The following is a 14,918-nucleotide window of genomic DNA, read 5'->3' as shown; positions in this document are numbered from 1 at the left end:
CATTGTCGTGGTTTTGGAGATGAATGTTAATTAGATCATAAATTATTTTTTATTATAAGGAAAACTTTTACAATACTATATAATATCTAGAAGAACAGAAAACAGTTGACGATCTTCTCTGAATTTATGAGCAATAATAACAGATTTTTGAAATTATTAATCAAATGAATTTGATTAAATCCGAAGAAAATTAATTTGCTCGTCATTTTTAATTTAAAATGGTTAAATCGAATCAATCTTTCAAAAATTCACAAGCAAGCAGAAAACTTAAAAAATTAAAGCAAAAATTGAAGCAAAGAAAAGAGAAAAAAGAGAGAAAACTTCGTCCTCGTAAGTACTTTAGTTATTCATTGAATATATTATAATGATTCTAATTTTTTTAGGAATATCTAGCGCAAGACATAGTCGACAATATACAGATATTATCCTAAGTGATCTAGGAGAAGGGAAGACCCTTTTAATTCACGATGAGGGTGAATCATGGAGAAAGCGATGGGCAGCTCTAGGCCTTTTTTGTGCATTAAGCTGCACCCAATGTTGTGTTTGGAATACTTGGGGACCAATAGCAAAATCGGTGATGGAAGCTTTTCCAACTTGGAACAAGACCTCAGTAGCATTGTTATGCAACTGGGGTTGTATCACATATTTAACTTGTTGTCTACCTTGTTGTTGGTTTCTCAATGAAACAGGTAAATCTGAGTGAAATAAAAGCTAAATTTTTTAAATGTCGATAATATTTAAAGTTACACAGAAGTAAATAATTATTTTCATTTTTTAGATCTAGCGATTCCTTTAAAACTAGCAGCAATTTTATCAACGATAGCTACATTTATTAGATGTATTTCTGCACGAGATGTAATCTTCACGACGTAGGTGCGAAATTATAATAATTTAAAAGTAGAAAAAATTTAAAAAATATTATTCATCTAGAGTAAAATTATAATCAGTTAATAAAAAATTATTTTCCTGAAGTAAGTACGAATCTTATTGATTTTTATAATCACCACAGAATGGCCCACCTTGCTGCTATTTTTAATGGCCTTGCTGGTGTCATTATTGGACCGGCAACTGCACTCGTTTCTGCAGTTTGGTTTTCTGCTGGTGAACGTACCACTGCTACAGGGATTTCTTCAGCTTTTAGTCAGCTTGGAATGGCAATATCATATGTGCTAGGACCAGCTTTAGTAGGAGATCCTCCTCATCATCATAAAAGAAATAAATATAATTTTCATTTGGTAGAAGTAGTTGATGAACCAGCATTATTGTCTTCAGAGAAAGCTCTGAGTTTTCAGAATATCACCATCTATCAAACTTTATTACGAATTCAAATTATGTCTTTGATGAGAATTGGTAAGTCAAAAAATATTCATTCATTATAATTTTTTATTCTAAGAAATAATATAATTACAGAATTTGTTATTCAAGCTATGGTTCTGATAGGAGTTCTATTTTGTTTCCCTAAACAGTCTCAGATATCTAGCTCAAACATTCAAGTCTCAACGCTCGGACTTTGGGAATCGCTAACGAAACTGATCAAGTATGAAAAAAATTATTGAGCTTCTTAGTATGAATGCTCCTTAGCTTGTTACATAATTGGGAATCAAGGTAGAAATATTTTTTATGTAAAATATGGGTACTTGAGTTCATATTGAGAATTTTCGAGGCTGCACCAGAAGTCCCTTTGGCGCAGAGGATAGCGCGTTGGACTTCTAATCCAAAGGTCGTGGGTTCGATCCCCACAAGGGATGTTTAATTTTTGCTGGAGACATCATAAATATTTATAAAAATCGTTGTAGAACTGTGATTAGGTACTAAGAGTTAAAGATTGCTTCATTTAAACTGTATCATATTTTTTTGTTCAACAGACATAAATCTATGTGGTGCTTATGTCTTTCTGCAGCTTTGACTCAAGGAATGACTGGTCCTTGGCTTGGAATGATTACAATGGCTTTTGGAAATGCTATAACTCAGGTAATTTATAAACAAAAATTATTTCACAATATTAGTCTTAAACACCAGAACAAATGTAGCTAATGGTTTCATTTAATTTATTATCACAGGATGAAGCAGATAAATTAGCTTTTTGGACTGTCATTGTCAGTAGCATTCTGAGCTTACTAGCTTCTCGAGTTACTGATATGTTTCAGGGTCATTTAAAAATTGCCATTGGTTCCTTATTGATTACTTCTGCAATGATGTTTCTCTGGATAATTCTCCTCGATTCAAAGGTTTTAGTATTTCATAAAGATGAACTGTACGCAGCTGTTATCCTTGGTATTGCTACCAATTGGTCTACTCCTGCCTTATTCCTTGAACTTGCTTCAGAAATTGCATTTCCTATATCAGAAGCAATTGTCGGTGGATACATGATCTTTTTGTCAAATATTGTTGGAACTATTTTTTATTTATCGTACTGCATACCTGGAATGGGCAAGTAACGTTATAATAGATGTTTAAAATCATAAATTGCGTGAAGTAATTTGTACTTTTTTTGTTTATTGCAGAAGGACGTTGGTCTACGTGTCTAGTCTTCAGTAACATTGTAGTAGGAGCAATTTTTATATTCTACGTAGAAGAGCAATACAATCGTACGCAAGAAGAAAATAAAATGATACCTTTAATAAATGAAAGACAGCCCAATAGTATAAATGAATAATACATATATTTATCAAAAATTATGAAGATAATAATTAGAAAATGAGTTATTGGTTTGCGAAGTCAAATTGTATCTGTATAACATTGAGTAGATTACAAATATATATTTTCACAAAATTCCCGTTTATTTGTATTCATGTTTATATATAATAATTGATTTGTAGTGTTGGAGAAGTCAATAAACGAATTATATAGAGAAAAAGATTATTATTAGTAAAAAAAAATTTTTTGGGGTCCCTAGTGAATTAAGAATAACGCAATTCTAGGGACAAAATTACAGGAAAATTACCGACGTCTCAAAAAACATACTTCCAGACGTTCGATTTAAATAAAATTTTGCACGCATATTCTAGTGAATATATTAGTAACTTTGAGCAGAAAAAATTTGCAAAAATTAATATTTTATTAAAAATATTTATATCGGTAATAAATTAAAAAATTGTTGAGTTAATAGTTCAATATTTCTTTCAAAGGTGGCGTTAGTGGGAATTTTTTTTGACTAAAAAGTTCTCAAAAATTCTGGAAGATGTCGCTACTAGCATATTTAGCTTCCTTAACCTAAAAAAAGGGTCCTTGGCTCCAACACTTTTATATCTCATATTTTTTCAATAAAAAAAAGCATTACTCCTGAAATACCTTTTAATCTTTGCATTTTGGATATCAATTTATCAATATCGTACATAATATTAATAAAAGAATCTTCAGCAAAATTGATAATACATTTGTCAAGATAATCAAGTGTTTATTCATACTTATTTACAGAATTTTTAGTCATGTAATGACGGTTAATTTTTTATTTCTTTATAAAAGCTGACCAATTAGATTTTCTATTATAATCTGTCTAATTTAATAAATGGTACGATTATCTTCATATTTAGTTAATCTACATCATTAATAAAAATGATTAGGACTAGAATTATTTGAAACTTTCATACGAATTTTCAAATGACAATAATTTTCTTACCAAAAAAGAATCATGGTATTAAATTACCATAATTCCATTCAAGTGTAATTTTAAAAATTTTTTTAGAATGAAAATTGAATTTTCAATAAAAAGAATGAATAAATCATATAAATTTATTCATCAATTAATAAAACACATAATTGTAAAGCATGATTTGTTTCTACAATTCATATAAGCTTTATCCAAATATTTTTTTCACATATTTTCTCTTCAAACTTCGATAGCATTTTTCTCATCAGTTTTCTATATCATCAGTTCAGTAAACCGTTACCGTAACGACACAAAAGAATATATTTGATATTACGTGATTGTAGTTAAGAAATAAAAACATAATCTAATTGTAATTAAAATCCCATGACATAACATTATTCAGAAGCATTGAATTCCAATTTTTTACCAGTTTTTCTTTTACTTGAGACCCGAATTTTTTAGTTAACTGTAAAATTTAATCAAATAATGAATTTTCTATGATATCTTATTTTCTTAGATCTTACTAAAATTTTTTTTTTCCAGAGTATCAAATGCTATTGCATCATCGGAATGAGTTAGAATGAGTACATCAAGTCTAGCACTAAAACAAAAAAGTATCATTTCATAAGTACTCTTCTTTAATGCATAACCATTGAAGATATATATTTGTTTATTAGCATTATATTTTTATTAAATGTTACACTATTATTTAAAGTTTTCACCACCATGAAATTAATAATAAAATACGTGTTTTCTAATCGTCATTGAACATTTATGTCTCAAGCTTCGAATAATTATTAAAAATAATTAGCATCTTTTCCATAGCATTTATTTTATATATTTAACTCATTTGTTTTTATGATAAATAGTCTTTTTATAAAATTCTTTTATTCTTTAGTGAGCGAAATCGATTGTTAATTATAATTTAAAAACCTTTCATTAGCTATGGATCTCCAGGAATATTGGTCATAAATATTGATTTGCATTGATTGTATTGGTCATAAAAAAATAAATTGTCACACAATTTTTAAATGGTTAACGAAAAAGTGGGTCATTCTCATCGTTCATAAGAATATTGTTGTCAGACAGGAGCTTGGACGAAAGTGGTGAGAGTGCAAAGGCATTTCTCGAGGCAAATAAACTACAGGTATGCCCACCCTTTTCTTATTTCTCCTTCTCTTTATCTTGTTAGCAGAGTATAACGGAGAGAGAGAATATTTCCACCTCTACTTTTACCTTACCACGACGATTCCAGCTCAACGATGTTGTTCGGCAACGAGATTAGGAGAGCCATACCAATCGTTTGATCATCTTTGAGGAGTAAAAACCGCGCGAGATCCGTTCGTGAATCAACGAATTATATTCAGTCAAAATGCGTTTGGTGAGTACATTTATCCAATATTATCATTTAATTCATCAATAATATTAACCATTTAATATCATTGTGCTGGTTAAAAAGTTTCATTTTAAATTTAATTATCAAATTGTGTTTCTTCTTATTTAATAGTGACAGTGATAACGATGATGATGAATATTGAATCGATAGCCGGCTAGTTTAAATGCTAGAGAGTTTCGCGGGTAATGCAAGCGCATTTCAAGTCATACGAGTGTTTAACTTATTGATTTTAAAAAATTATCAATTGTTTATATCTTAATCTTGATGAAGAAGAATTCGTACAATAATCTGGAGAAAGTGATTGAGCATTTGCCATTGTATTCGCACACGTGGGACGTTTTATTTTAATGGTATTCCAAATGTGTAAAGTTTTACTTTCCCTCTATTCTTCATGTGCATTTTTATTATTATTTAAAAAAAAAAGAAAGAAAAACAATTAATCGATTCATTAATCATCACCTGTTCATCTCTTCATAAGTGAAAATATTCAATAAATCATGTCTTCATGTTGATATATTTAAGACTAAAAATTTTCGATCAATTTGTTCACTTATTTTATTAGTGCCGATAAATCTCCAATTTTTTTTCGACCTAATTACGATGTAGTGCATGCGTGCATTTCGTTTTATAGTTAAAAATTTCACGAAGATTTCAAGACAATTAACTTGAATTGCTGTATCGAAAGTTGCCCAAGGATATTACTAATATTATTAAAAATGATATTGATTAATTTTAAAGAGTCATTGCTATTATTGTAATCATTATCGTAATTAAGATTAAAAGTGGTTACTCGCCGATACATCAAAGAAAGTTTTTTATTGGGCGTGACTCGCAAGAGTATGACACACAAGTCCTCTTATGAGCCTGAGGGTAATTTCTGACCTCAAGATTTTGACCTGTTGAGTGAAAGCAATTAGGGGCGTGGTAATTCAAATTGCGATGATAATTCGAAAATTAGATAGTAACCACACAAATCGTAAAAATGTTGGGAAAATAATGGAAACTTAGTTGATTTAATTAGAAGTAAAAATAAAAACTTTTTGCGATTTCTTTTATTAATTTCATGCTATTTTATGAATTTCATTATTGAGAAGAAACTGTTTTAATTAACAATCTTTTATTATCTGCACAGGCATTCCTGAGTTTTGCCTTTTTTTATAGGAAATTTATGACTTTTTTTTATTTTGGTAGTATTCATAAATAATTAAAAAATTTTTTTCCTTAATTTTATTGATCGTCTATGTAATGAACTAATTATAAAGCTAATCTATTCATCTTGGCATCTAAAAAACAATTAGTTAATTAATAATGAATTTTAATTTTTCGAAATATATTGTTTTTTATTTTTGAGAAAATTATGTATAATTATACAAATTAAAATAAAAATTTGTATACAATGTTGATTATAAAATAGAAAACATTAAATGTATGTCAAATGGATAAATATCAACACCGATCGTGCAGATTCCGAACTGTATCCATTTCAAATATATTTAAGATTTTTATTTTCACAATTAACACCACTGATTCATGACAATGTAATAACTGAATACATTAAAAAAAGTGATACACGTGTCGTATTACCGAATGTTAATTAATATTCATTATTCAAGATAAATTTTTGAAATTTTTCAGTAGATAAATGGTACATAACACAAGTTTCAGTGAAAATATTAGAAATTCAATCTAATTAATGAATAAAATTAAACTAATTACTGTCTCTTTCTCTATTACATAGTAGATTACTTGGCCTTCTTATCTAAATGCAGTCACGTTGAATATCTTTAATTCATTTTCGATGGAAAACAAAATACTTTACTCACCCGGAAGTTGCTGTAATAACTCCCAGGAATTTAGTTCACTAGGATAGATAGCTTTGATTGAATAATTATGGAAACTTGATGATGGTTATGTTTCTTGTTGAAACAATTTCAGTTGTAAACAAAAATAGATACCATGATAGAGATTATTTGTGAAAACAGCATTGATCGTGATCATCGTGGCAAATTTTTTTAGGATCAAAACTCGTGTCAACATAAATATCAAGTATATGTAATATGCATGAATTGCGCCATCCAACAGTCGAAGATACGTTGACTTTTCTTCCTGATAAACCACACCAGGGCTTTCACCCGCAAGCAAATTTCTCGTTATAGCTGCTACCTCCCTCTCTGAATAATTTGTCTAGAAATAATCATCTTGACTCCTCCTTTTTGCTGCATACGTGTGTCGATGATTACTTTTCACCTGATTGCTCCCCTCATCATTTTCAACCATTCAGGTTGTACTGATATATCTTTCAAGTATTTCTATTTTTTACAATGAGTATGTTGAAAGTGACACAAATTGACACTTTCGCCAAGACCATCAATCGTTTCTTTGTTTAGTTCAATAAAAATAAAGATGGTCATTTGAAAGAAATTAACCAATTTATAAAATGACTTATTGACTGGTGCTACTAAATAGTTTATTGATGATGTGAATATTGATATTTAGTCACCAGATAATGATCTAATGTTTGTTGATAATAAATAGCAATTGTCTTGCTAGTTTAAAGTATGTATTAAATATTAAACCACTTGAATGGAATGCACTGTGCATTGGGATAAGTTTCATTGTACATATCCGTGTAGATAAGTAGTAGGGCTATACCTCCACATCGCACAAGGCGGCAAGTTCATGAGCGCGTGTACATCGTCGATGACATACTCATCGAGTGAAAGTATCCCTGATCTCTCTATTTATCTTTCTCTTGCTCTTCCTCTTTAAACGACAGCTTGATGCTTCTTCTGTTTGGCTTCTACACATTTTATCTACACGTTACTGCTTCAACTAATACACTCTTACGGTACATTTTTTTCTTTCAAATATCACTTTTTTATCTGAAAAACATCAAGATACATTAAATTAAATTCCCAGCGTGATTTCCTCATTGAAAATCTTCAAATAAATTTTAAAATCAACTACATTTTTTTTCCTCTATACTTTTGCTCATTTTATTTATAGTTAAATATGATTATGTGATAATTAGAGTCATTACCTGCAATTAATTATGAGTATAATTTTTTTTGTAGACCCTTATGATTATTAGATTGTAACAATATTTTTTTAAAGAAATGGGAATTTTTAATTACTGTAATAACTGGAACCACGTCATTACTGTCACTTGTATTATACAATATAAAATATGAAGCCAACATAATTTATGTGCATCTTTAATAACAATAAATGGCAAGTATGTACTTTCACCAAAAAATAATTTTTTTCAATAATTTTGTTGTACAATGGTAAAATGTAACGTAAAAAATATACAGTAAAAGTAACTAGAAATTGATTGTCGTGTACGTTAAGAAAAAGTTGTAAATAGTGAAATTATTTGATTAAAAGATATCATTAAATGAGATTACACATTTATTTTCATCAAAGAAAGTTACCAGGTAATTTGACAACTAATATACATTCAATAAATAAAAGAGCAGAATAAATTGAAGATGTTTAAAGAATTTTTAAACAGTTATACTTGCTTAAAAAAAAGATAAGCTACATTAACTTGGTTACACTTTTTAACAAATAGGAGAAATTTCAATTAATCGGAAGACAAAAAAAAACAGCTCTCTAGTTTTTTTTAAAATACATCATTCGATTTTCCGTTATGAATATGCAATTAAAAATAAAATTCTAGGAAGTTGTAAATACTAATCTAGTCGATTAAATTTTAAGTCAATTGAATGATAAAAAGCCGGATAAAGTAATATAATAATTTTCATGTTTCGTGTACATAAAAATAATAGATGAACACGAAATGTGGTTTTGATGTTCATAGAATTTTATCATTAAATTAATCGCAATATCAAAGAAGTTAAGTTTTAATTCTTATATTTATTATATTTAATAACTCATTTCCTGAGGGTCACTACAGAATCACTCAAATAAAAATAATGTTGAGGTAGGTGAATATGTGTAATTGTAAAGTGGATTGAATGAAAGATTAAGTAACTATAATCTAACAAATGAAAATATCATGGTAATATTATTGTGTCTAGGTTCTGAAAGACAATGAATTTGTAATGTGTCATGGGTCGATGATATTTTATGAATGTTAAAGTTTAACAGGAAGTGACGAAAAATAGATAAAATTATGATTTTAGAAAACCAACTAAGGTAATATCTGCTGAAATTTTTGCAAAATCTATAGAAATTAAAAATAAAATTTAAGAAATAATAATAATGGAGCAAAAAAGTGAAATAAACAGGTGCTCTGTTCACTTACAAAATGACTTGACAATTTTTGAGTGCCCGGAAAAATTAATAAAACGACATGCAACAGTTGCTGGAGAAGAAATAAAAAGAGAAAAAGAGGAAGACTCCATGGAGTCATTGGGTTATTTGGTAGTTTAGAAAGTTTCGAAAGAGGCTCATTATTGCCTCAGGCGTGTTTCTGGAGACAGACAAAATAAGGACAGAAAGATGCGCAAGTGATGATTCCATGTGACAATTTGAAGAATACTCTCATCAAATAGAAACTTTTTTTTCGACTATTCTAACAATAATCCGTTAAAAAGAACCCTTTTATCTAATTCTTTTCTTTTTTTCCTGTCCTCAGATATGTAGGTAAAGAGTCAATCATTTTATGACAGAAAAAATTCCTCATCAATAAGAAATTAAATTTTTATCATGACTTCATTACTGATGAATCTTTTTGTATTCTTCAACATATCAAGTATTGATCATTGCTAAATAAGAAACAAAAGTATTCGGGTGCGGCTTATTCACGATTAGCTTTCGTTGTAAATGTCAAGCTTATTTTCTCTTATATGGAAAATTACCTTTGTGGTTATTTATATTCTATAGCCGGCATTATTAGAGACTTGGACAGCTCAAGTGAATAAAAATTGGCAGTTTTCCTTATCAACAAATGAATCCTATGCATATTCCTACAAAAAAAAATTTTCTGAATTTCAGTCACGTAACAATTATTTATAATAAAATAAATCTTACAATTAAATTAATTATTCATAAGTAGATATTATCATTTACTTGATATGCAATTTTATTCGCCAAGTACTACTCACTATTAAATACTAAGTAATAATTTAATGAGAAAGTTTGTCACATTTTTTACTTGAATTATTTTTTTATTTAATTTTTGAAACATACCTTAAAGAGTAATTTGTTGATTCGTTAACAATCATAAAAATGTATTTAGATAAAAACAAATAGACATTCCGAAGTAGTAGGATTAATCGGCTGCTTATTACTTGACGATTTCACCCCGAGGCTTGAAGTTTATTTTTCTCTCTGTGAGGTCACGATGTTTCATTTTCACCGTGGAGTATTCTCATGAAGAAGTATAAAATGGGTGGCGGCTATGTATTCTTTGTCCACATAACAGGAAAGACGAAGACTCTGAAAATAGAAATCTGCTAAGAGTCATCTTCAACACATGTACTAGATAGATAGGTCCATCGGAAGGAAAATGAGATAAGAAATGAGGATTGTAATAAGATGCCAGTAAAACAGTATTATTTAAAGACGTACATATAGATAATTTGTATTGTAAATGTTAGATAGACATATAACATTCAGAGACGACAAGTTGTTTGTCCAATTTATGCTCAAGTCTCTGATTATTTCTTTATAAAATGACTATTCAAATGAATTGTTTATAACACTATTATTTGCACATCTGTCTTGATACAGAAAAAGAAAACTTAATATCATAGAGATAATCTTTACACACTTGAAATCGTTGAAAGTTTGTTTAGGTTATATTCATGTAATGAGATTTTAATTATTTGGTATTAATCGGTATGTCGTATTGCAAATAAAAAGTTGCGATATTTTTAAAATAATATTTATCATTTATTCATAAATTTTATGTTAATACTCGAATGATTTATTTTTAAATTACGATCTTCATCCATGGGAAAATGGTAAAAAAGAAAGTTTCCTTTTATATATTGAACAAGACGCGAGTTATATTCAAAAGTCGATATCAAAAATATATTTATACGTATTCAACCTGAGGTGTAATAATTAAATTATTTTTACAGTTACAGACTAGGATTGTACCGACAGATTTTTTCTCGTAAGGTTACTGAAAAAAATCTGTAACACCAACCGATTGAGATATGTTGGTGTTACAAAAAATTTCCTTTCGTGTAACCTCATAAAAGGTTTCAATGATCTTTCAATTTTTTACATCTTCTAAATGTTAACTTATCAAATCGAGATGTGTTAGAGATCCAATCAATGTTAAAGAGAAGCGTTTTTATTTTTTGATGAGTTCGCGTGAGAATATGAAGTGAAAGACACACAAGAATACAGGTTGTTAAAGTGTGCTCAATCGTAGCAGGGAAAAAGTGACAGTTAATCACATCATAGGAGCTTTAAATGAAACCTGACACTCTTACATAAACCTTAACTGGTTCTTCATAATTAATATTATTAAACTTTGTTAATTACTATGCGGCACCGACCTTCAAATTTATTTTCACTAACATTCTACAAATAATTCATTAATACCACCAATATCAATGAAAATAATTGTATACCATTCATTCTTAATAAATTTTTTTTTCTTTCAGGTAATTGCGATTATTTTGGTAAATGCCTTGATTGTCTTAACGGAAGCTACTGCAACTTCAAACAGTGACCTTCCACCATTGAAAATTGACAAAAATTTACGTCAAGCTTTATTAAAAGCTCTTGAAGATTTAGAAACCGAATCAGCTGAGCAAAAAGATTCACTAACACCAGAAGATTTGTTAAAGAAATTGCAAGAGCAACCAATTGAACCTGAGGATTCTACAACTGTTCCGAACATAGAGGATCGTCATGCTGATGATGCTTTTATAACATTTGAAAAATATCCCGGAGATTGTACTGAAAATGATTCAAAAGACGAAGAAGATAAACTACAAAATTCATCATTTGAGACGGAAAGAGTAATTGTAAATGATTTTACAATATCGAAAGACCAAGCTCCAAAACTCGAAAAAGTTGTATTTCAAAAGTATGATAATAATCAATTAAATAATAATCAACCATCATCAACGATTCAAAAAAAAATTTCTGAGTCTGAATCTGTTGAAATAGAAAAAATTGAATCTAAAAGTTTTAAAAATGGTATTTTATCTAATATAATTGATGATACACCAAAACATAAATCTTTAAGTCACGAAAAAGATGGATTAGCTACAAGTTCAAGTAATGGAATAGCATCAGTAAATGTTTTAATATCACCAAGCCCAACAGCTGCAAGTTTAGTTGCGAAAAATACTAGCACCCAAGTGTTACAATCAACAACAGAACGGCTTTCTTCAACGGAGTCAGAGAAGAAAGATAGTTCTGAAGTGAACATTTACCCAGTGCCTTTGGTTGCAGCATTTACAGTTCAACAAGATGAGCGAGGTATTGCTAAGAGTGTTGTTCCTATTTATAAACCTAATGGTCTTGATGCACTAACACTTCAAGAACAGTTGGAATTCAAACAGAAATTATTAGAAAAACAATTAGCAGAACTTCAAGAACAACAGTATCACCAAACACAATTTTTATTGAGACAACAACAACTTTATCAAGAGCAACAAAGACAAAAGCAACAACTCTATTATCAAGAGCAAGCAAGATTGAAGTTACTTGAAGAACAAAAGTATCATCAATTAAAACAACAATCCTTACAATCACAGGTATCACCCCTTCAACAACAACAACAACAACAAAAACTCCAACAACAACAATTATCCTTACAAGCTCAAGCATTATCTCAACAACAGCTGCCTCTGCAAGCTCAATCGTTACCTCAGCCATTGGCTTTACAGGCTCAGACATTATCGCAGCAAATATTACCTTTGCAACAACAACAACAAAAACAACAGTTATCAGTACAACAGCCCCTCGGCGCTTTTTCTCATCACAATCCTTTGTCGTTTCAACTTCCAGCAAAGACATCGAATGTTCAGTTTCAACCTAGTTTAGCATTTCAACTACCAAATACTATAACACCTCCAAATTTTAATCAACAAATCCATTTAGACAGGTATAAATTACCTCAGGCGGCTTCACATCAATCACTTTTACTCCAAAATCAACAGACATTGCCAAGATTGCAAACAATACCGCAAGAGCAAAAGTTTCAACAAACTTTTGAATTTCAACCATCAGTAGCTACAAGATTTAATCGCCAAGAAGGACATGAGTCCGTGGGAAATTTTGGAATAAATGACAACAGACAACTACCATCAAGAAATAATGCCTTTTTAGAATTACCAAGCCGAGTACCTGCACAATTTGTCACACCATTCAATCAGTATAGACATCGACCTTCACCATCAGCTGCTAATCAGATTCAGCAACTTTTATATCAATCTGGAGTAGCTGGTGATTTTGGGAAATACCAAGGAAATAGTAATCCAGAAGACTTAAACATTGTTTCTAAAGTATTGGCACTTAATGTTGGCGCAGTTCCTGCAAAAAGTATTAACAAAGATTTCTTTGGAAGAGCGTGAAGACGCCATTGCCACTGCTACCGCCGTAACATTGCAATTGATTCATCGTATTTATTTTATCAAGGAAAAAGTTAAAAGAATCCGTGAAAGCAAAACTCATGTTTGCCAACTCATATAGTTTCTCTCTTATTTTTTTTTTTTTTTCGTCACAATGTCTTTTATTTATATTTTTTTTTTAATATATTTTTAAATTTCATTAATATAACATGTAAGTATGTGTATGTGTATGTCTGTGTGTGATAGAGAAATAATACCTTTTACATCGTCGTTATTGTAATAATGATAACAAGGAAGCTGCCATCGTCAACATTAATGATATTAATTAGAAAAAGTCACTCGGGAAGCGTACATTCTTTCTGAGAGCAAAACACGGGAATCCTTCTGTTTATATATAATGTAAACCTCTAGGATTACCGTACTTTTAATAGACTACTTTAGGATAAAAGCAGTTACATAAACAATTAGGTTGCTTTGTACAACGACGTAATTACTTTTCTCACCATGATTTTTTTTTTTTTTTCATTCTTTTTCAATTCTTATTTTCTTATTATTTGTTCCTTTTATCAAGATGATAATGTTTTGTACTGTGGACGATGAAACGGTTAATGAGAAATTGGAATAAAATTAATTACTTTTTAAGTAGGCTGAAAGATGTAGCGAAATGATTGTAATAATGTTGATGATGGTGGTGATTCCTACAAACAATTAGTCAACTGATTTAATCAACTAACTTGCGATTAAATACAAAAGAATACGCAATGCGTGGTAACGTGCTCAAAAAAAATCTATCTTTGTAAATCTTATATAATTTTAATTCAAAAATGTATCTTTATTTATGATTATTAATAGTCGTCTATTGTACAGTTGTTAAATGATCTTTAGACGCCAAGGTTAAAGGTGATTTGATGTGAAACATGCGACGATTTGAAATTGAAACTAAAACTTTCTCTGCACTTGCCGTTAGGATTGCGGGAGTGTACGATCTTACACGAGAATTGAGCTGCTGTTTCAAGAAGATTCACCGCTAACTATAGTAAACTAAACGGATACTAATAAGTGAAACGTCCTCAATTTTGAAAACACCTTTGGCATAAATTTTAAATTTCTCTCATTCAGTGACATAAAGTAATCACTTTATTTTACTTTTCTTTCTTCATTTTATATACCGATTATTTTATTTTTTCTTATACCAAAATATTAAAAATTCTTTTTAGCTTACGCAATCGTTATATGTAAAAGAATTCACATCTTTTTCCTTTGGGAAAGAAGTTAATGAGATCATGTAATAGACTTAATCGAATCAACGATGATATTTAACAAAAATGTGAATAACTATTCTATTTTAATCGACTTGTGTATTGTAATCTAACAAATAATAAATTTAATTATATATATATTAATTTATAACAATAAATATAACTGT

The 14,918-nt window shown here is 29.4% G+C and overlaps 2 protein-coding genes, 1 long non-coding RNA gene and 1 other non-coding gene across 4 annotated transcripts; 3 read left to right on the top strand and 1 right to left on the bottom strand.

The window, feature by feature from the left end:
- Positions 1 to 218: 218 nt before the first annotated feature.
- LOC118067844 (solute carrier family 49 member 4 homolog) lies at positions 219 to 2,656 on the top strand. The gene is made up of 8 exons (XM_035084824.1): positions 219 to 330; positions 384 to 689; positions 779 to 869; positions 1,010 to 1,350; positions 1,411 to 1,537; positions 1,866 to 1,971; positions 2,061 to 2,430; positions 2,505 to 2,656. The coding sequence occupies exons 1-8, from the start codon at positions 219 to 221 to the stop codon at positions 2,654 to 2,656; spliced, it is 1,605 nt and encodes a 534-aa protein (XP_034940715.1).
- TRNAR-UCU (transfer RNA arginine (anticodon UCU)) lies at positions 1,676 to 1,748 on the top strand. The gene has a single exon. It is a non-coding gene; the product is annotated as a tRNA-Arg (tRNA).
- A 1,872-nt stretch (positions 2,657 to 4,528) lies between the features above and the next one.
- On the top strand, positions 4,529 to 14,769 carry LOC118067817 (bromodomain-containing protein DDB_G0280777-like). The gene is made up of 3 exons (XM_035084779.1): positions 4,529 to 4,736; positions 4,845 to 4,970; positions 11,573 to 14,769. The coding sequence occupies exons 2-3, from the start codon at positions 4,962 to 4,964 to the stop codon at positions 13,493 to 13,495; spliced, it is 1,932 nt and encodes a 643-aa protein (XP_034940670.1). The 5' UTR covers positions 4,529 to 4,736; positions 4,845 to 4,961; the 3' UTR covers positions 13,496 to 14,769.
- LOC118067818 (uncharacterized) lies at positions 7,439 to 10,346 on the bottom strand. The gene is made up of 3 exons (XR_004690437.1): positions 10,143 to 10,346; positions 9,812 to 9,919; positions 7,439 to 7,867 (listed from the first exon to the last, which is right to left on the bottom strand). It is a non-coding gene; the product is annotated as an uncharacterized lncRNA (long non-coding RNA).
- Positions 14,770 to 14,918: the final 149 nt, after the last annotated feature.

Source organism: Chelonus insularis, unplaced genomic scaffold (assembly GCF_013357705.1).
Source record: "Chelonus insularis isolate UGA/USDA-ARS -01 unplaced genomic scaffold, ASM1335770v1 contig_397_pilon, whole genome shotgun sequence".
Taxonomy (NCBI): domain Eukaryota; kingdom Metazoa; phylum Arthropoda; class Insecta; order Hymenoptera; family Braconidae; genus Chelonus; species Chelonus insularis.
Note: the sequence above shows the minus strand (reverse complement) of the source record. Positions and strands in the feature narration are given on the sequence as shown.